At 39.2% G+C, this 22,453-nt stretch overlaps 3 protein-coding genes across 3 annotated transcripts in view; all 3 read right to left on the bottom strand.

The window, feature by feature from the left end:
• Positions 1 to 6,978, bottom strand: part of spire1a (spire-type actin nucleation factor 1a) — a gene marked incomplete at its 5' end in the record, with an annotated part of 28,265 nt that extends 21,287 nt beyond the window's left edge. The window contains 2 exons of the mRNA XM_079231499.1: positions 3,042 to 3,073; positions 6,633 to 6,978. Of these exons, the coding sequence (XP_079087625.1) occupies positions 3,042 to 3,073; positions 6,633 to 6,978 (378 nt within the window). The remainder of the gene's footprint in view (positions 1 to 3,041; positions 3,074 to 6,632) is intronic.
• Positions 6,979 to 9,743: 2,765 nt separating this feature from the next.
• On the bottom strand, positions 9,744 to 11,730 carry LOC306748761 (uncharacterized protein; the record flags this gene model as incomplete). Its single annotated transcript, XM_079231971.1, has 3 exons — positions 9,744 to 9,877; positions 11,224 to 11,348; positions 11,592 to 11,730. 3 exons carry the CDS (start codon positions 11,728 to 11,730, stop codon positions 9,752 to 9,754), a joined length of 390 nt encoding a protein of 129 aa, XP_079088097.1. The 3' UTR covers positions 9,744 to 9,751.
• Positions 11,731 to 13,523: 1,793 nt separating this feature from the next.
• atp6v1c1b (ATPase H+ transporting V1 subunit C1b) lies at positions 13,524 to 21,741 on the bottom strand. Its single transcript, XM_079232274.1, has 13 exons — positions 21,643 to 21,741; positions 20,061 to 20,310; positions 19,899 to 19,966; positions 19,661 to 19,746; positions 19,413 to 19,507; positions 19,094 to 19,185; positions 18,509 to 18,607; positions 17,754 to 17,822; positions 16,244 to 16,336; positions 15,791 to 15,884; positions 15,470 to 15,567; positions 15,192 to 15,315; positions 13,524 to 14,344 (listed from the first exon to the last, which is right to left on the bottom strand). Exons 2-13 carry the CDS (start codon positions 20,190 to 20,192, stop codon positions 14,246 to 14,248), a joined length of 1,149 nt encoding a protein of 382 aa, XP_079088400.1. The 5' UTR covers positions 20,193 to 20,310; positions 21,643 to 21,741; the 3' UTR covers positions 13,524 to 14,245.
• Positions 21,742 to 22,453: the final 712 nt, after the last annotated feature.

The following is a 22,453-nucleotide window of genomic DNA, read 5'->3' as shown; positions in this document are numbered from 1 at the left end:
TTTTAAATAAAACCATCCATGTCACAAAAATAAATTGATTGATTTGGATAAAAGCAAGATATATAACAACTAGGTCATTGGTAAAAGTCAGGCATCCAGGGATCAAACTGGGTGCCAGTCACTCCAGGGGACTATGTCTGCACTCAAGTCACAAACAACCAACCCAAGAATAATAATACAAAGACCTTTGCTTTTTTTATATACACATTTACACAAACTGTCTGAAGAATATTCACTAAAACCATCATTCAAAATGATGAAAGAAAGTCTGTTTCTATTTAAATGTGCAGTATTTGACAAGAGTAAGAAACAGTTTTTATCTAGCCAGAGCTCATTGCCTACAGGACTGATATAAAGAGGGCGGGAGATACACACTAAATACAGAAGCTTCACATGCAGACACTTGCACTTCCTGTACAATCAGCTGCAGCATGGATGCCAGGACTGTTTACATGCAAAAATATGCACTGCTCTGCAGAATATGAGCCAAACAGGCAAATACAGCTAGCCTCCACCCAGGTGGAAAGAGGATGAATAAGACTGACAACGCAGTTTTAATATGGAATTTTACATCTACGAGTGAAAAACGGTACAAACTTGGGGTATGCTGGGTCCATATTATTTGGAGAATGAATAAATACATTTTTAGACTACTCATTAAATGCCACTTGCTGACAACATCTCTGAAGACTGAAACTACTGGGATCCATTTAAAAAAATCCAAGGCTTTACTTTGTGCATGAAGCTGGCAAACCAATTATCTTTGCCAAAAATTGAATGACTGGAGAACAGGATACTACAACTAATCTCACCTTTATCTTCAACAGAGGACAAACTGGGTTGAGCTTGTCCTGAAGGCGACAACTTAAGGTGCAAGTCTCACACAAATTATTTTTCTTTTAAGAAATGTGTACTACTAGCCATGAAGATGACAACAGAGCACCACAAGAGAAATACCAGTTTTAACTCAAGTGACCAATAGGTAACTTGTTTGACATTATTGATGATTAGCTCCAAGTGTCCAGAAGCAGAGAAGGGTATGAGAGATTGACAGACTGATTGTCTCAGTCCCTTGTGGAAGTGAGTCAGCCAAACAAAAAACACACAACCCCGAGACATGCTTTGGCCAAAGTATGAGAGCGTTGCTGTGTATCAACAACAAAGAGGGTAACACTGTTTGTGAGAGTCTCTGTGTTCACTAAATTCATTTTCCAGAATTATCAGAATATAATTAGGTCAAGGCAAAGCACCAAAGTGAATTTATAATTCCAGTTAATGCTCAGTATATTAAATGACATTAATGGTAACACGTTCATAATAATGATGCTCACATGTTTAGCAACGATAAAGTATGCCATGTTCACCATTAGGGACGCACTGATTGCAATTTTCTTAGCCAATTCAGATCAGAAGTCTGATCTGCCGATTCCTATTTTTGTTGACTTTGATTTTCTGTCTAAGAACTATATTTGACAGGTGAGCTTCAGACCAACTCGCATCCGTCCTAACAGATTTAAACTCTTAATTCAAAGTCAAAGTCAGTTTTAATATCAATTTTGTGCAATCATGCAGAAGATCGAAAGTATGTTTCTCTTCTGTCCAACATATAGTGAATTGTGCAATAGTAATAATAATAATAAAGTGCAAAAAACTGATATAGATAGATAGATAGATAGATAGATAGATAGATAGATAGATAGATAGATAGATATACACAACATAAATTAGGAACTATTAAGACTATGAAGGACTAACAAGTAACAATATAATAAGTGTGTGATTAAGTTAGTTGTTCCAAATGTGTTTACAGCATGTGTGAATGAAAATTAATTGGGAAAAACAAGCCACCGAGTCTAAATGAGAGCTCACAAGACATGTGATTATCTCTTTGCTTCAGTTATCAATCCATGACAACAACCCACAAAAAAGGTGCATCCTCAAAGTTGGCCATGTGGTCGATACAGTGGGATAGTAATGCTGATTCACAAATAGCCATTGTGCAAGATGTTACCAATTTCCAACAAGGCAGACACACCCTGTTAATTCTTAATAACATAAGCAAAGATAATGGAGGAACTCTGTATCAACTGGCAAAAGAAGAGGAGGAGAGGGCAGGGACTGTCAGCTGAGGTAGAGGAATTCTACTTCAAACTCAGCCATGCAAAAACAAACATACTGTGCATGCCTGTGATCACATGAACTGCAAGGCAAACAAAAGATGATCAGACTGCTCAGACTTGACAGAATTCTCTGTGCACTTAGTCGTTGTACACATAATGAAGATTTGAGAGGGATTATACAGTGCACCTTGCTTGGCCAAACAGACACTGGACACCTGAAGTCTTTACGTGGTTTTGCCGATGATTGTATGATAGTACAGAAAGTAACGCATCCAATGAACAAAAAGAGAAGAAGTCGTGCTCTTCTTTTAGGTGCTCGTCTGCATCAGAGTGCAGCAAACACAAAAAGTACTGGACAAAGTAGAGCGGACTAGTTGCACAAAACTCAATCCCACTCTATTGTTTAGTGCATGAAAGTGTGTAATGCTTGCATGTTGGTACATTTGGACAGGCAACAATTAATCTTCATGTTGCTGCTGAGCAGTGTCTAACTACGTTTTGACTGACACAACAATGTCTACCATTTCCTTAAGAAGAAATATCATACTCGGGAGAAAATACCACCACTCTTTACCAGCATTGATAATAAGTTAATGTTCATTCATGTGTCTTTTTGCATTGGCGCCACAGAGATGTTTTTCTCAAGGCCACTGTCAACAATTTTGCAACACAGTGGCCACACCAGCATCACTTATGGTGCAAGTGCTCACTAGTAGATTCAGTGGTGAAAAATAGTTTAAGTTGTCATAACAAAATGGCACATGACAGTTGTGGAGTGAAAATAAATCTGATACTGAATTAAAATTGATTTTATCTTGAGAGTAATACATATCAACTAACTGCTTTACCAGCACATGAAAAGGAAGACCAAGTCTCTGGAACTGAATTTGGAGGGATTAAGGAGACTGATGGGACACTCACCTCCAATGACGTTGCAGTCGGTTGGTATTTTTCTGTAATGACAGAACAATAGAGTTATTACACTCATAAACAAGTTAAGTACTTATTAGTGCAAACACACCCTCTGAAGTATTTGTGTACGCGTTCTGTATAATTATGTTTGACGTCTAAAAAGAGAGAAAACACACCTCAGTGTTACAGGGCATAAAATATTCAACTTGAGATCGGCGCGGAGACTAAATGTCATGGAGCTGTAACGCGCAATTGCTGGACTGTAAAACTACTAAGTGAATAAATGATTGTTTCCTCTGCAGTCACTGTACACTGCCTGGGGCAAACTGAGGTGTCAAAACCTGCCATTGGGGGCTGGTTATATAGTGATACGACTGTTCCCTCATACTCTGGATGAAGACACTACCCTCTCTTCATTTCCATGAAAACCTCTCTCAACATGGACTGTCAAAATAAATAATCTTAACCTTGACCTTTCACGTACACTATAAGCCTTTTCCAAACAATGCAACAAATCACAGGACCCTAAATAGACGAGAAAAACCTGAAGTTTCTCTTTCCTTTATTGAACAAAAGAGACAACAAAAGCTTTGGCAATCGTATCTCTTGTTCCGTAACTGGCTTTTCCAACACACCTGTACCGCTCGATAGATCTCAAGAGCACACACACAGTACGTCTCTTTCCCATACTGAATAGTTACATACACTTTAACGTTTGACAGCTAGTCACTGGACAATAGTGATTGGAACACAGGGTAACTGCCGATAAGAGTAACGTCTGGGGTGAAAGTACAAATAGGGAGATAGATGTGTAGACTTTGTCACCAGTCCAGACCGTAAAATTAGGTCATTGCATATAAATGAGACACTTTGGCCAGATGTGTCATCCCTCTGAATGCTAATGTAAGTGCCAAGCAAGTTTAAATTGAGGCAGTGATTGAGTTATTGAAATTAGGACTGCATATTATGAAGGAGACGTTCACGAAAAATACATGTTTTAACATGAATTACAGCCAACAGACGGGAGGAAAAACATAAATAAACAGTCATCCACCAACGCTCATTTGAGAAACACTGGGTCCTCTGTTTGTCCCAGTCAAGGAGAGATGGCTTGGCCAAGGCCCTCGTCTCTCCGAGAGCGATTAAGTCACTTAGGCATATTTGGAGCAGTGTGCGGTGTCACCCAGACTATCCTATTCAGTGAAATATCAACCTCTGCGCTGCTGAAAAAGGGGCTTCACAGAAAGATGGGTAGATGAAAGACTTCTATCAGCTTTAAATAAATATATACAGACAAGATGTTAAAAATATATATAAACCCCTTCAGTGATAATTAACCACATCAACTGTATTGAATTACATTTTAGTTAAAATACTGCATGCAACAAATCAACCCAAAAATAAATCCTCGGAACTCTTAGGGGCTAAACAAGCGTCTCTCTCATTCAGGCGCTTCTCTTGGCAACGTGGAGGGCAGTGAATATATTCTTCCTCGTGCTTCATGTGAATTGATCCAACTGCAGCAGGAGCAGCGTATATCTCGCATCAATCGAGTCTAAAATAAGCACTTGACTGAGACTCTGTGTTGCTGCTTATTAGTCTAATTCTGTTTGCTATGCATCACTAAGACACACACTTCCTGCCGTGTGTAGCCGACGTCTTGATACAAGTATTAAGATAGGAAGAGGGACGTTAAGCCTCAGTGTTGGTGGTCTGGGTGTTGGCCAAATAATGACACCTTTTCACTGACTCATGTAGGCCATATGTATGTTACATAAGGAAAAACTAATTGCTGGGGTTGCAACCTCTGAAACGGGACACAGAGCTACTGAAAGCTTAATAGATCTCACGTCTCTCTCATCACCAGGCCTAATAAGAATCAGGACAGGGCCAAGCTGTCCCAAAATACCTCAGCCACTAGCCAGAGGAGCAGCAAAGGACTCTCCCTCATAATCTAATCTCCAAAGTCATCATCACATTTATTCTATTTTAGCAGTGTCAAGACTTTTAGAAGCACTTGCTGAATGAGTTTCTTCTAAGAGTGTAATTTACACAGAAAAAATCTCCGGTTGGTTTAATATGCCGAGATAAGGGAGAGCTGGACTGAAGGGTTAGCGAGTGAGATTGCGTGGAGGGGAAAATAAGAAGAAACGGTGGCCAATAAATTCCCAGGAGAGACAGGATATAACCTCAGTGGTCAGTGCCTAAGGCTATGCTGAGCTGATGGACACATCTCCTCCACGCACACCCAACGTCATCTTTCACATAGTAATGGAATGCAGTTAAAAGGTATTTGAGGAACTCTGTACATCTCTCTACACACCAGAACTGGTGTACTGGAAGAGGCCTGGCAGGAAGCACCTTTACATTAGTTTTCAGCTGGTCTCCGAGCCCAAAGTAGCTCTAGTAGTTGACTGCACTCACCTTAAATCCTCAAGTGTAAATCTATGCTTGACTATATTAAAAGACGCCAGGGTTCAAGTCATTCAGTCTAGAATGATTTGATATAATCTCTCTGTTTTTGTTCATGAGGGCCGCCTGGTAGCCGTCAGATACATTAGGACTGATTTAGTTCATCAACGATAGTTTTGTCTCTAAAAGGTCTTCATGTTGCTTGTTTTGTTCAACCGACAACTGTTCAAAATGTAACTTACTGTCACGAAAAAATAGCAAATGTGTGCATTTGAGAAGCTGCATGTGTGAAATTATTAAGTTTTTGGTTTGAGGATATTTAGCAAAAAAATAATTATCTGTCAATTGACTGATCAACTCATCCAATAGTAGTTTCATCTCATGGAACACACCAGCAGGAAAGTGGATGTCCACAACCACAATTCAGTGGATCTACTAAATGCAACCCATCTGCCTGCAAGCTTCCACCTTACTATGTTTACCAAACTATATTAAAACGTGTTGTTTCCATCGAGTGTGAAATCTCCCTCAGGTGCATGCAGCCCACACCCAGCACCTGCTCTACCTCAATGTCACAACACAAATAATGTGCCTGTTAGCAGCAAAATGAGTCATCAGAGTCTGGCTTTTTGCCAGAATGTAACCATGGCCTTGATGCTCGCTATATGGCTTCGCTCTGGACTGGGCCCAAGGGTGCTCTGCAGTTTGAATGTAACACATGGGTCATTGTTTACTGTAGATAACCGACCGCTGAAGGAGCGTAATTTAAACGAAAAAATAAACCTAGACGAACCCTGTTAACACACCCTTTTGAATGAAGCAACAATATGAACCATGTTTATAATGTCAATATTAGATCATGTTGCGAGAACAGACCCTGTCAGTTAATTATTGATACACAGCTTTCCTTGTCGCCTCCATTCCCTGCAGCTATGCGGGCATCCGTGATGTATTTCTAATGACCAAATCGGGCGTCTGTAAACACATTCACCACATGGCTGGAAGCAGACAGCCACAACAATATGGCCTCTTAGTAAAGATGCTCGGCTCGTTTGGCCTGTGAGTGATGTGAAGGGAAAGGTTTCATGGTCTGTAGAGATAGCGGTCTTTGTCGGTTTAGCTGCGCAGTTAATCAAACCGGACTAGGATTGCAACCCCGACACCTTGGCCCGGTCTCGGTTCGTTTACCTGTGCCGTCTTCAAAGAGCAGTTTCACGGTCCCGTCCCTCCCGATCCGCACATCCCCGGGTCCCTCAATCCTCTTCGGGTAGTCGACGGCCAAACCAGCGGCGGACTTGGAGCTTTTCCTCCGACGTTTCTGCGCTAAAGTCCGACAGCACTGGTAGCACACAGCCCAGGCCTGCTCCTCGTTTATCGGCTGGCTGTACAGTTTCAGGATGTCTTCCAAGGAGACCTCCGCGGCTCCGTCGCCGCAGTCCATGTCCACGTCCCCGGGGCTCGAATCGGACGCGAAGCCCCGGAGAATGGTCGGCGAAGTCAACATCCCGTCGTCAGTCCCCGGTCGCTTGGCCATGCTTCAATTCATCATAACCACATAACTTAAAGAGAGAGGGGGGGGAAACGAAAGCGAGTTATTGATTAATATCCCGGCGTCTGTCGGAACACAGACGTGAAGCTCTCAGCTGTGTGAACGAGGAGCGTCAACGGTTCACGGTGAGCGACAGCTAGCTGACAGCACGTTCCGCGTGGTCTCAGTGCCCGCTGTGTTTGTACTGCGCATGACTCGCTTGTCCATCATTTTAAACTGAAAGCGGAACTCGTCATTTTGTAGGCCACTTAACTTCCGCCACCAGGTGTGTAGGCCAAATTCAGTTAGATTACAGGTTAAAGGTTGATGGGCACACTATAATTGTGACATATAATGGGTTTAGATGGGTGGGAAGTAACTACGGACATTACGTTTATTTGCAAAATAAGATAAACACCATACTTAAGTGAACAATAAAAACATGATTTATGAAAATTACACAATTTTGAGATGGCATTATCAAAACACTAGTTTGATTGATACTTCCTGGAGTGCAAAAAAAGATTTAGAGAATAAATACAAATCTATTTTCGCAAAGGAACCCTACATTTTGAGTGATTAAGTTTGAAATGCCATCTCTTTGATTACATTAATTTATTTACATTCAAATAAATCAGAATGCTTTTTCTACCTTTTGGCCTGTGTCTTGTGCTGCTGTGATTTTCCTCCTGCAGATAATCTAATCTCATCTTTGTTTTACTCAATTTTGCAGGTTTCTACCCAAAACAATATAGCCTATTAAAATTAAATTGGCTACTTTTAAACAATTATATTAACATTAAAATGCTGCTTACATGTTAATGTATCAATACAAGTATCAATTACTATAATAGCATGTATTAAATGATATAACTCTAAACAACACTGAGCCTAATTTCATGTTTGAAACTTGAAGCGTTTAACTTTAACCGTTAATACTCAAAATATACTTTGACTTCCGTAAAGTTTTAAATGCAGGACTTTTACTTGAGAATTATACCGTTTTACAGCAATATAGCCATATTTAATTATTCACTGTTGCAAGTCATCCAAATCAAGTTGTGCTTATTTCTTGTGGGCACACTTTACTTCTAGCTAGACACACTTTCTGCAGAGTTATATCTCCTGCTGAATGAGACGTAGCTCACATGTGTTTATTATAGATTTTTACTGAACATTGTTGCCATTAACTATGTATAGTATCATGTTACACTACAGTGAGAACCTACAGACAATGATGTTAGGCGATATGTTTTATTTCAGTGAATAAAAATATTTTTTTAGGGCCATTTTATGCCTGCTTATTTTCTTATGGGACTCTGGGACAAACATACAATAAATAAATGAATAAATAAATATAAACTCAACTGCTTTTGTTTTCTTGCTATTGGATGATTATTATATTCATACAAAAAAAAGTAGAAAACAAATGAGATCCGTAAGGATATTAAACACATCAATTAATTAATAGAAAATAACATAAAGCAAGTTATTGGTCTATTGATGTAGGGTAATAAATTATGCTCAACTTTGCCTGTAAGGATAAATTACTGCACTTCTCACAACTTTCTGAGTTTCACAACTTAAGAAACTGACAGCAATTTTAATTTAAAAAAGAAAACTGTGGTAGATCAAGTGTTTAAATGTGGTTTTGCGTCACAAAAGTTTGCCTGTACACATTCAAACGTTATCATCTCAGTGAATCACTCTTGAAAACTCTTGACAAGCAACAGCTATCACAAGCAGAACATGTTAGGTCAGACTGGTAAACAGCGCCATCTGCTGGCCATAACTCACTCTCCCGATGACCCATTCTGAATTACCCTTCTTTATGTATTTCTGTGTGCAGTTTTTAAATGTTCTACATGTACCAAATGAGCAAAAAGTTTTATTTCAGACAGCTTGCTTCTGATCATGTTTGGGCAGAAACATTTTCTACCAATGCTGAAACAATTTAAGATTGATTTAAACATGCAGATCAGTGTAAGCCACATGGATGACTCATCAGTACAATACATAATAAGGGTAAATGGGAAAGTGTAACATAGTATAACAGAAAAGAAGATGTACGAAAACACATAATACTGAACAAAACAAACTCTCAAAGTGAAAACAGGAGCAATTCAGATTAAGATGTAGGCACATGCGGGTGTGTTTGTTTCTTTATCTTGCAAAGGCTGGAAAAGACAGTCTTCAGCCTTCAGGTATTAAACCCCCAAATCTCAGTTTCTAAACAGCACTTCAGGGTCTTTGAAATGAAAATAATTTACAGCATCGACTGAGGTTAAACAGCATCATCATTGTTTTTCATTCACAACAAAAGGAATATACTTGCACAAAGAACTGAAGCAAATTCTTAAGGAAGGCCCCACACAGAAAACATTTGATGTGCAGACTGTGATTATCATGTGCATACGGGGCGGTCTGTTCTTGTTTTCTTTAAAATTGGCTTAACACAGTGACTCATTCCCTGACCGGCACCATAAGCATGGGAGAAGAGCATGGTGGAGAGCGCACACACTTACTGTGATGCACTCTCTGCTTCACTTCACACATGCATTTGCAACAATGGCACAACAAGGATGCATCATCCCGAGATCTTTGGATGGAGACATTATGCAGGTGCTTTTGTTATAAGTCACTGAGATCGACAGCTAAGGTCTTGCAAAGTCACGAGCAAACATCATCCACAGAAGTCTGTAAATCCCCGTCCCATCGTCTGGTGAACTTTTCACAGCTCGAGCTGCCATCTTCCTCTTCACAGAGTCTTGGCTTTTCTTCATCTTTCATCACACACGTTCCCAGGTTCAGCGTCTCCACTGCTGTTGATATTGACGGGCTGCCCATCCTTAGACAACGCACTGGCCTCTTTTGACGCCCTCCTTTTGGACTCACGACTGGTTTGCTGTGAAAAGATGTGAGAGTTCTGAATGCCACATCATGTTAATGTCACCACACTGGACGGAGAGCGAGTGGGCAACAATGGCCAACTGAGACCTGAGTCACTGAAGCTGTGCCCATAAGTGAAAGGTTAAACAAATAAAACACAACAATGTATGTTTCTGTGTTGCTGGAAATGTAATTTTTTTTAGGTAATGGAATTGATTTTCTAATCATTTTTAAATTCAAGAAATACATTCATGTCTGGCTCCATTTATCTGCTTTCAATGAGTACTAAAAGCCCACACATTTGCATTTAGAACAGATAATAGCATCTGCACACAGTTCCTTTAGTGCAGTATCTCAAACAATAAAATATGAGGAAAACAGAGAAAGAATGAAATAAATGGTATGGTATTGGGCATACGCAAATGAAGATAATGTTTACACAATATATCCTTCTCAATATTAATATTATCAATATTAATTTGCACTCACAGCTGTACAGCCAGAGGACACTCAAACATTGATATTCAGGAAAATACAGTGTAAATAAATGCGGAAAAAAACATTCGTAGGTCTGGAACTACGTCAAATTTCAACATTTGATTAATTGTATCAATAAAAATGTGCGACAATAGTGAAAAATACCCATCTTCTAATCCTTTGTTTTATCAGCCCAAAACACAAACACTTTCTCTTTAGTTTACTAGTCGAATAAGAAGAGACAGCCCAAACACCCCTTTAGAAAAGGGCTGCAACTAATAACTTGTTTCAGTAAAGATCAATACTGTTTATTTTAGAAAGACCCAGAGGGACATCTGTGAGTGGCTTCTTTTGATGGACTATTCAGTATCATTATAGACAAAGAAAAGCAGCAGGTCCTCGTATTGCGTATTGTTATTGTTGTCGTGTGTGTCTATATTTGCTTCTTCCTCAAGATTTTGCCTGTAAATAGTATAAAGCCATTCTGAGTGACCTTAAAATCATATCTCTGCAAACTTATTTCATAACATTATCTCAGATCACAAGACATATATCTGCCCTCATTCCTTCCCTAAAGCGTTCATGTTCTCAGAAGTTAAATTAAGAAATGTGATGTCCAATACTGTTGTCAATTTCCAAACTTGGCATGAAGAAACTAAAAACTACTGATTCTGATTCCTCATAAAGTTGATTTTGATTCTGCAGAGCAACCTGTCAGAAGGACTTTCAAACACTGCATATGCACATGTAATGTCAGAGGACAGGTGCAGTATGTCATGCTGTTGGGTCTCACGGCCTGTAACGTCAACATGTGCAGAGACAGAGGCTCTTGGTGTTGATGTTTAGCTGCCAGACGTGCCAATACCTGCTACCAGTGACACCTACATCACTCAAGGAGCGCCTGGGTCTCCTCTGGTGGTTGGAGCTAGTGGACGTGAGGGCCTGCTTCCCACACTGGGTGCCTGTGTTCACCATCCTCTTCTCCCTCAGACTGGCCTCCAGAGCTTTACCTTTGGACAACAGTAAGGGCTGAGATTATCATGTGAAACCGCTAGATTCTAGTCCTGGCTTCTTTCAATAGCACAATAGTAGAGATGCAAAACTGCTAGTTGACAGCTGGCAGTTTAGATGGGTTTATTTAGCTTTCTTGTGATCCCTATAGGTGTATTATTTTCTCATCTTAACTGTGATGTGTGGCGTGCAGCCACATGCAAAGAGAGACGATGCAGTGAAAACAGCACGTAGGCTCTTACTGTTTGCTACTGGCAGAGAGGTCTCGACGTCCGTGTTGGTGAGCCATGTCGATTCCGTTTCTCTGGTCCAGCTCTCATGGTACCTCGGCTCGATGATCGCGTCCGCCCGACTCCCCCCACAACCCATCGGGAAAATCATCCACGGCAGGTGCGGCTGACTCGGGCTCAACACGGCTCGGGTGGTCTCACGACGGCCGCAGCATCCTCTCCCGGATCTCTACTGCGGCTCAATCCATGGTTCCGTCTCCATCATCAGTCGGAGCTGCTGCTGATGCTGATGCTCTCCACAGACAGCAGCTGACCAGCATTAACACACACCGGAGCTACCTGCGTCATCCAACTGCACCCAGTCGGCCCGCTGATTGGCTGTGTGGGAGATCGACTCCGTCACCATCGTCATCATGCAAATATGCGCTTGCGCCAATCAAAATCACACTTTACTTTGAGTACCCCTATTTCGCATGTATGATAGCTATACAAACATTACAAAATATATGTAATAATGTTACTGTATGCTCATCAGGTGTAAGAACGTGGTTTATTATACAGCTATTTGTCAATAACAGCTGCTATGAACACTCATTTTAGAACAGTTTTACTATATTGCCATTCATTCATTGTGTTATGCATCAGCATCTACTTATGAGTGCCAACGGGATGAGTTATAAATAAATATAGTTATAGTTGTAAATAAAAAGTTATTATATTAGCTTATACAACAATATAATAAACCATTTATCTACTTAGAAACGCTAAATAAGATGGCTTAAAGTGAAGTATCCCCAAAACCATCAATGTTTTTAATATTTCTTATTCTTTAAGAATATTCTAATGGTTCATTTTTATTTAAATAATAAAATATCAAAAGAGGATAGTTTATCAAATACATTAGTACCTATTTTAGGTATGAAAGCCCATGTTTGCAATTGTTTCAGATTTTTTTTAAAAGACGTAAGAAAGACGTAAGAAAAGTGTAACTATTTGGTTTAATGTTTCAGATCAGTTAGACGGCATTAGTAATTAGGGCATTAGGGGTTCACAGGTTGTTACAAAACCTCTAGAAAGTTATTTCTCATCTATTTGGAAATACGACAGTTATTTAAAATCCATTAATAAAGGATCATGATATTTTTACTTTCTAATAAGCCATCATATCTGTCATGGTACTCAAAAAACAAACATGAAGTACCTGACACTTAAACGTCAGAAACAATTTGAATTATAATCATTTTCTGGAGGTTTAAATAGTTGGGGTCAAAATGACCCCAAGGATAAAAGATGTTCGTAAATTTGAAGGTAACAGGAGGGTTAATGGCCTAATGTGTGTGTGTGTTTTGTCAATCATTACATACAATAAGTAAAGCCACAATCTAATATACAAAAAAAAGAAATGACTGAAAAGGTATAGGCAGAAGCATAAACGCTTATATATTCCGTATCCATCCATAAATACTTTAACCATAATACAGCCATTAGATACAACGTATAATTCCTTTATAAAGGAAGATTTATTAGAAAGGAATCTTGTAGTGGAGAAATATATTTATACAAAAAATAGGAAATAATTTCCTATAGTAAAAGCTTAATAATGACTTGCTTTTTATTTTATGTGGACACACATTAGGTTACTCAAATATTTTACTTATCTTGATCAAATATGTAGCGAACAGAGAACAAGTTTCGAACGTGATGCAAAATATAACATCTTGAGCAAACATCTGAGTCTGTTCTGATAAACCGTTTGCTTCCAACAAGTTTGCATTTTAAGTCAACATAGGTCTAAATGGTATTCGGTTTTAAAAGTTTTCTTCTTTTACTTTATTATTTTGGAACTGATAATGATGCTGATGTTGATTAATATCAGCCTGAAAACATTTATAAACCTTATTCTGCAGTTAAAAAGGAGAGTGTCAATTATATTTCACATTTATTTTTTCACATTTATTTTAAATATGTTGTGTCATTCTTAGTTATAATGACATGACAGTATTTGCACATAGACCCATCATTGTTTTTTTCAAACTGCTTAATGTACAGAAATTATAGGAGCATAGAATCAGCACATATTGCTTCTTTAAACTGTAAAATGATCAGTCTCAGTGTTTCACAGGATTACATCTTTAGTGGGGGAACAATGATCAACATCTACTTGTAAACAGACATTCCTTACATGGAGCTAGAATACATCACTTTCAAGAACTGAACAAAACAAAAAGATATTCACTGATTGTAGAGGCTGTAAATAAATACTATATTTAACATACATTTATTTTTCTCCCCATTTTCGCCACATATGTACCGTTTTTGTTGCTTTTAATAAAGTAGGCTGACAGAAGAGAAAAACAACAATAAAAATGCAGCAATGTTATGTCCTTTGATGGGGAATGTTTGCTATTCACTTTTACATCATGGTACAAAGAGGAAGTAAAAAAACAACAACAAAGAAGATGGCACATATCTGTTAAGTATATTAGAACAGAAGTTCAACAACTTGTTCAATATGGACCGAGGAATGTACCAGGAGCATCAGAGAGGAAAAGAGGATGGGAATGAAAACTGAAAAAACAGGGTAGAAATAAATTAAATCTTGGGGATGTGAGCATGTCACATTGGAATAATACCGCCCAGAGAGGGAGATGATGATGGAAATTCATCTAGACTTTGAAGTCCAGCAGGTTGCAGTCGATCTTGTAGTAAACATAGGGGTAGTACTCCTGCTGGCTCAAGTTCAGCCCTGGGATGTCCATCGCAGCCTGCAGGCACAACAGAGAGACAGTTAGACAAAATAATCACACACACAAAATTATTGTTTGTGTCCATGTTTCATACCTTTTATTGTATTACAGTAAGTTCCCATTACAGTTTCATGATAACATAATAAAATACATATTTCCCTCCTATCTGTCGTGCTATATATTCATCTGGATTGTTGGAGATATCGGCCGTACAGATGTCTGCCTTATCGCCAATATAATGGAACTAGCTGACACTAACGGAAAAACCTTTGAAAAACTAACAGCAATGTCTCTATTCAGAAATCATGACCCGGTTACTCAAGATAATCCACAGACCTTGTGAGTGAACAGGTCCTACATGAAACAACAGAGGCAATATCTATCACACCAAACAGGATGTTTTGGTCGACCGAATAAAGAATACATTTACAGAAAGGCTTTCCCATTTGTTCAGCAGTGAACGGTAATAAAACAATCCAGAAGCTTGCCGGAGCCTCATAGTTTCCAGGCCTAAGGCAATGCAAAGATCCCCTAGCATGGTGAATGAGACATGTTTTCTGGCATCTGAAGGAAACTTCATCTTTCAATTTCAGTCATGTCTGTTACAAAAAGCATTTGTAGAAAACCAATGTAATTTTTATTATTTTGAAAACTAATTTAAATAATACATTTGCAGCCAAAGTTAGGAAAATGTTTAACAGGTATTTTCTGACATGAAACAGACATGAAGACATGTAACAGGCAACAGACATGAAGGGTAATCCAGTCCCTCCATCCTGAAGTGACAACCAGATGTCAGTAGCTCAAACAACCTCTCTTTGGCTCTTTGACTTTCACTGTCAAAGAGCGTGTGAAGGGGACTCACATCAATGATAGCAGCGCTGCTGTCCAGGTGTTTGTACAGGTCAGAGAGCACCTCTCTCAGCTTTTTCATGTTCTTCTTGCTGGGCTGCAGCAGCATGGCCTGGAAGTTCACTGGCAGTCCATACCTATGAAACACAATAACTCTTTCAGGCCATCTTTCCTCTTTCACAGGAAACTAGAATAAACAAATATTGCATTCAAAAGGGCGAGTGAATGGATGTGAAGGTATGCAAAAAGAGCAGCAGACTGATGAAAACTGCTGGGTCTTCACTTGCTTACCTCAAAACTGATTCAACAAACACACGAAGCGCTTTTATGTGGATCCATGCGATGAAGGCTTCGCTGAAATTCACTTTCAGCCACCGTACCAAAGGCCCCTGGGTGGATAGAAACAGCATTAATACTTCAATACTTGTCAACTGGCTGAAATTCCCATTTTGGATGTTTTTTAATTAAATCATCCTTATGAATTACCAGTAGGCATATTGATGGAATTATATTAAATTGCATTCAGGCTTTCAGCCCTATGTAAGTAAGCTCCATGAAGCTCCTTCCCTACTTAGTCAGTAGTACGGTTTATGCCGAAAATAGCAGTCGTACAAACTGTTTCTTCTTGTCAGTGGACAAACGTGTCATCTCTTCCTTGTCTGCCTTCATCTCCTCCTCATTATACTGGAAATCCCGCACTGCAAACCTAGGTCAAGACACACGGCAGAGCACTGGCAATCAGCTGTCAGCGAACACACACACACAACACGCACACACACAAGTGCACACCAGGAAAAGGGCTACACACAAACAAGACACATGATACATGAACACACAGATCCCTCAGCCGTGCTAACTGGAGAGACTTTCCAGTGCTGGCAAATTGTGTTTATTTTAGAATGGCAGTCTTTTTTTAGAGCATAACGAGCCAGTTCCTGTGTCAACAAATAAGTAGCCTATTTCAATAATGAGATATCATTACTGCCATTTATCTGTGGTTAATTTTCTAAACATTACAAAAACTAGAAACTAGGATCTCTCAAGTGGAAAATAAAATGAATTTACTTGTTTTCTCTGGCCTGGTGCTTGAAGTCATCCATAGCCTTCGTAAAGAGAGTGACACTAAACAGACCGCTGTCGTGGTCCTCAAACATCAGCCTGCAGGAGAGGATATGACGCATGTTTATGGACTACTTTAGTGCCTTTGTACAAGCCCCATAAACAAAAGAAGTCAAGTATAACATTCATTATGAAAAAACAAAAAAGTTGAATACCCTGTAAACAATTTGATTAGGCTGCAAACATGTAAATAGTGCTTTTAGCAGGTAACTATTTGTGACAGTCACGTCTAAAAAGGTTTGACACCGTGCCATGCACGGCAAGTTACAAAAAAAATAAAAAGATCAGCAACCACTTGCGGCACCTGTTTTTATTATCATGTGCAATGCCTTTGAGAACCTTTTTAAAGCACTGTACAAATCAAATGTATTATTATTAATATTATAATCATTAAAGATAAACTCAAACTAACCAATCTGCTTTTTGTGCAGATTTCACTATATTGAACTGATTTCCTTCGATACATATTGGGTCACCACCTCTTCTTCGTACGAGTCGCTGAGGCAGCAATGAGGACATGATCCCTCACTGGCTTCTCCCTCATTGGAAGAAACACAAACTGTGTGTGCTGGAACCCAACTCCTAGATATTATATATAAAGTATATGCAGTTAAGGATCAAGTCTGCATTACCAAAGCACTTGATCTGTCAGGTGTTGACATCGTATTATCAAAGTGGAGATAGAAACAATCTCAAAACTTCCCCTGTTATAGCTGCATATGATATACATGATGTTTCCCATTTCCTGTTGCATCAGCAGATATGTTTTGTAAATACAGGTTGCTAGGTTACTGTACTACACTTAGCCATGTCCGTCCAAAAGCCTGAATATAACGTTGCCAATCATCTGGCCCGATTGGCAAAAGGTCAATTGCTTTCTGCAGGTCAACCACATAATATTTTCTATTTCAGTCTGTAGCTTTTTAAGGGTCAGCCATGAAATGTTTCCGAAACTAATCAGAGCATGAAACCTGCTGAAGCAACTGTCGCAGACACAGGGGTGGTGCACTGCCTGTCAATGAGGTCATCAATATTCAAGTCGGTCCCTTTCCTCAGATCAACGAGGGTTAAGGTGCTCGCCAGAGTGTGAAAGCTATAACCCCATGTTCACACCTGTTTTGGAATGAGTGCTTACGATCTGGCACCTGGTAGCTACGTTTTTATAGAGGTTGATGGCCAGAAATGTCCCAAAGACAAAGAATGAGAAGAAATAAGAAAATACAGAAAGGCGGCCGGGTCTCTGCAGATACAGACACAGACACCACCACACACCTCGAGTGGCTCATAAGTGAATCATTTTGCCTATGTAGTCTATACTTATTAAATTTTTCCGACAAGCCTACTCATTGTGGCTTTGAATTCAGATACCGGTACGTCACAGAACACAATTGTCTTCTTCTTTTGGTAAATCATTCATAAATTTGTCAAAGTAAGTGAACTGAACCAGCGAGCTTACTTTGTGGAGCGTGGCACGACCATTTCTGCCAGGGTCTCATACGTCTTCTGCCAGTCGGCATAACCTGTCCTGGTGAGGTTGGAAAGACAACAGCAATGTATTTTACTTTGAACATTTTTATTTAGTGGCTGATACCAATACTGATAATACAAAATGTAAAAATAGATAAATAAATGTAATGGACAAAATTAATTGTCAGGCCTCTGGGACACCACATCATGGGACTGGAGATAAATTATTTTCACTGGGTATCTTCTTAAATGACCTTCATCTACCCATGTAACCCACATTCATTCCATTCCATTATCCAAACCGTTTATCCTATTTTAGGGGCGCTAGAGCCAATCCCAGCTGACATTGGGTGCAGGCAGGGTTCACCCTGAACAGACAACCATTCATGCTCACATTCACACCTACGGGCAATTCTTTTTTGTGTGTTTCCAATTAACCTAAGCTGCACGTCTTTGGGCTGTGTGAAGAAGCCGGAGAACCACTGAGAGAACGTGCAAACTCCATACAGAAGGCCCGCCAAGAATCGGGGATCAGTGCAGGCCACTGCAGCACCTTGCAGCCCTGTAACCCACATTATACCTAAATGCAAAATAGATAATTTTGCTAAATAAAAATTTGTTTGACTGTTTTTATGCAGCTGTAAGAGAAGATACTCCATCAAATCTACCATAGATACAATGACATGATAACTCTTACCTCACCGTATAGTGAATATATAGATACTGATGTAAGCGTATCCTTACTTTGGGACAACCACCAGCACGGTAACAAGGTACTCCGAGTCCAGTACAAAGTCCTCTTTCTTCACTATGTCAGCCAAACTCCTGGTCAACAAACTTCCCCTGAAAGACGACACATGTAGTTCAGATACTCAGGCAACTTAAATCTTTCTCACAACGCCATACAAATCTTTTGGTTCTAAATGTTATACATATACATTTTGGATTTTTTCAGCTCAGAGAGGGTGATGTGTAAAATATATATTGTTAAGGCAACAATGTTAAGTGAGTTTACACTCCCTAGCTATGGCAGGAGAAGGGAAAACATAAGAAATAGCAAAATATTTTCTTTGATTTCTGTTTGTAACCGCTGTATGGAGGACATGGATGATATTTATACATGCTGTCATGAAGGTAAATATTGCATTAGGACTAATTTAACATTGATCGGTTGTACAGGAAAATAACCACACATAAAATACAAGCTAATAGTTTGCGATTAAGCTAAAGAAGTGCCACAGTATTTGGCTTTAGGCAATGCTTCTGCAATCAAATTATAGACAACATACAGTATATTCAGTTATTATTATTTTATTTTATTTAACTCACGCATTCTTCCTCTCCAAGTTTTGCAGGTTTCCCTTCAGGTTGTTGTAGGCAGAAGCTCTGGCCTTTAGGTCATTGTCTATCTGAGTCGCTTGCTGGAGAACAATAAGAGGAGGAATAAGCATACCGATACTTCCCAAAATGTAAAAATATGATAAATATATAATGAATAACAGGATGGTTTCCATATTTTGAAATGAGTATAGAAATATACTATAAGTAGTTCAGTGAGGATCATTTCCTGCACCAAACATAGAATACATAATCACTCTCATGTGATAATAGGAATGGGAAAAAAAATCAAACAAAGATAGATTTTTACCTTGGCAATGATCTCAGAGATGTTTTTCAGCGACTGTTTGATTGGATACTTAGCCATGTCCCACTGAAATCTGGTGATATAGGTGACCAGGTCAACTGAGAAACAGATTAAAGTCATCTGCATTAATCACCTTCATTTCCAATGGCTGTGTCTGATTGTACATCTGAGCACACAAGAACCTACAATGTCTGTGAACAAGTGAAAAGTGTTCGTCCGGACACCAGTCTGATTAAGTAAACAATAGTTACCTCCATTAGCCAGTAGGTTCTCCTGGACTTTGTCTCGGCTGTCCTCCAGGACATCGGCCATATACTGAGCGACCTTCTTCACCACACTGAAAAAACACAAGAGAAGCATCAGATGACGACAATAGGCTGTACTAAAATGTTGTATTTAGTTCATCTAACAATTGTCTCCTGCTCCCTAACAGATTTAGAGGGAATTATACAAACTCTTTCAGCAAAGTTTTAACACATAGAAGTTTACCTTTCCACAAAGGTGTCTAGTTTAGCCAGTTCATCCGACAGACCCACCAACACATCTAGTGTTCCGACCTGTTAGAGATAAAACACACAGAAATATGAACAAAAAACTCCACTAGGCGACTTAAAGGTGGATTGTCTTCGGAGGGGAATAGACATGAGTGACCTTGAGATCAGGGATGTTGAATTTGTTGTTAGCGGAGAGGTTGTTGGCGCGTGTGGTGGCCACCATCAGCTTGTCCCAGGTCTGCTGGCACGTCTTCTCCCCCGGTGCAGAGATCAACCAGAATTCTGTCATGGCTGTTGGTAAGAGGTTTGTCCAGGTTTGATGTGAGGAAGTCACTCAGGGTGAAGTAGGAGAAAGAGTATCAGTAGAGCTCGGTGATTTGTTCCAGGGGCTGCTGTTCTGTAGCCGACTGAGGGAAAGTAAGAAGAAAATGGGTGATGATGATGTCTACGATGAGACAATACAAATCATTCAGCCATCAACATTAATACTATTATCATTTACAGTATGATAGATATTTCTTAAACAGCTTTGGGTGTATTAAGCCATTGTGGGCAATGTTTAAAAACACTTATTTCAATGATGTTTGCATCAAAACCATGAAGTACTTTGATTTGTAAGGCATTCAATTTGCTGGATTTGCCAAAAACACTAATTATTGTGAGGTAATTCTTTCAGTTTACAGTTTCTCCACATATATTACGGAATCAAAATAATCTAACTTGGAGGTTAGGGAATTTTAACAAGATCCAACTCTGTATTTGGAGATAGACTGCAGCTTACTTGATTTAAAGCCAAATGTGGCATATCACACATGTAAGCGACATATCTTCAGTTGTAAAAGCTGTCATATGTAGGCCTACACAGTGGGCTTTTACAAGTACTTGTACTCTACTTAAGTGTTTCCATTGAATACTTCTGAATACTTCCACTCTGCTACATTTCAGAGGAAAATATTGTACTTTTTACTCCAATACACTTAACTGACATTTGTTGTTAGTAACTTTGGATGTTGAGATTTGTAAACAAAACACATGATCAACATATAAAAATGATACCTTGGTCCACATACCTTGGTCACTTGTCCAATAATATGAAATACATGTTACTATCATTTTGCATAATGAGAACGTACTTACACTTTTGATATTCAAGTTTATTTTGCTGATAATACTTTGGTAACCGTACAAAGATGTTTAAGGTACCGCATGAATTATATTTAGCTATAACTGTCTTTGCTAAAATGAAGGATATGAGTACTTTTCCACCACCGTGTGAGGACGGATTTGCAGCAAATATCATGAATCATCATGAGTCATATTAAGAAGATGTTTGTTCCACTGTTTGTATTTTGCTTCCGATTCATTAACTTGCTCACATATCGCATGATTGTAATATGATCACTACACACTCACTGGTTGATTGCATCAGTAAAACTCAAAGAGACTGGTCTCCATGTCTGCTGATTGACTGTCATATGATCAATTCGTGTTCTGCAGAGGACATGCTAAATACTGAGCCTCTTCTTAATCAACCACCAGAAACAACACGTGACTCAGGGCTGCTGCTCTTCATGTTGGATTTGTTAACCATTCTCACTACAAATGACTGTTAATTACCTAAGTATACCTGGTTCCTGTGTGTTTACACGCAGTGTTTGCTCGCTGCTGACACGAGCTTGTTTGCATCGCAGTCTCTCCTGCTGTCACGACGTCATTAACCGGTATATGTCCGTACTTACCGGTCTGCTTATGGCTTTAGAATGATGTCCACACGGTGTAAATCAGTCAGACAGACGCAGCTTCTCATACATAGCGCAGATAATAACAGCGTTTCGACTCAAAGGTGTATCAACATAGCGTCTCACTCATAGTCAGCTGATCAGGGCAGTCGTTGTGAGTCTGCGCAACGGCTGCTGCGCGCTGTACTGCCTTCACGTGACCGACAAGTGCTTGTGAGATTCAAGGTCTGAATATAAAAACAGCAATAGCATTTGTTAAGTGATGGAAGACATGAAAACTGTCATTTCGTTATTATTTTTTATCAATTTAAAAATCTGCACAGTTACACCTGAACTCCCCATCTGCGTGACTTGATTGATACATCGAGGAAGCCAAAAGGAACGTCATGGGATAATTTGTTGAAATGAATAAGTGATGGAGAAATGGTTGAAAAGTACAGCCCATATTTTCTATATAAGTATATATACTGGATATAAGAACTACAAAAAATGGTAGTAGGCCTAGTAGATGCTCCTGTTAGTCTTGTACAGAAGTGGATGGAGATGGTAACACACGTTTTCTGAGACCTAATTTGTCAGCTTCATATTGTGAAGATAAGTATTACCACATGTTATTTGATTACATGCTCTCCACTTTGGTTAATCTTATCACAATCCAATAAGTTTAGTTTTTTTTTTAGCTGCATCATTTTTGGGTTAAAAAGTAATTGTAGTATTGTCGGTAGTCATTAAAGGCAGCATGAGTGTTTGTTTTGACAGCTCAGTCAGTTTCACTCAATGTCGCCCTCCTCTGGTCTGATGTATATAATAC

This window comes from Taurulus bubalis (genome assembly GCF_910589615.1).
Source record: "Taurulus bubalis genome assembly, chromosome: 16".
In the NCBI taxonomy this organism is placed as follows: Eukaryota; Metazoa; Chordata; class Actinopteri; order Perciformes; family Cottidae; genus Taurulus; species Taurulus bubalis.
The sequence above is the reverse complement of the archived record's forward strand: the minus strand, read 5'-3'. Positions and strand labels throughout refer to the sequence as shown.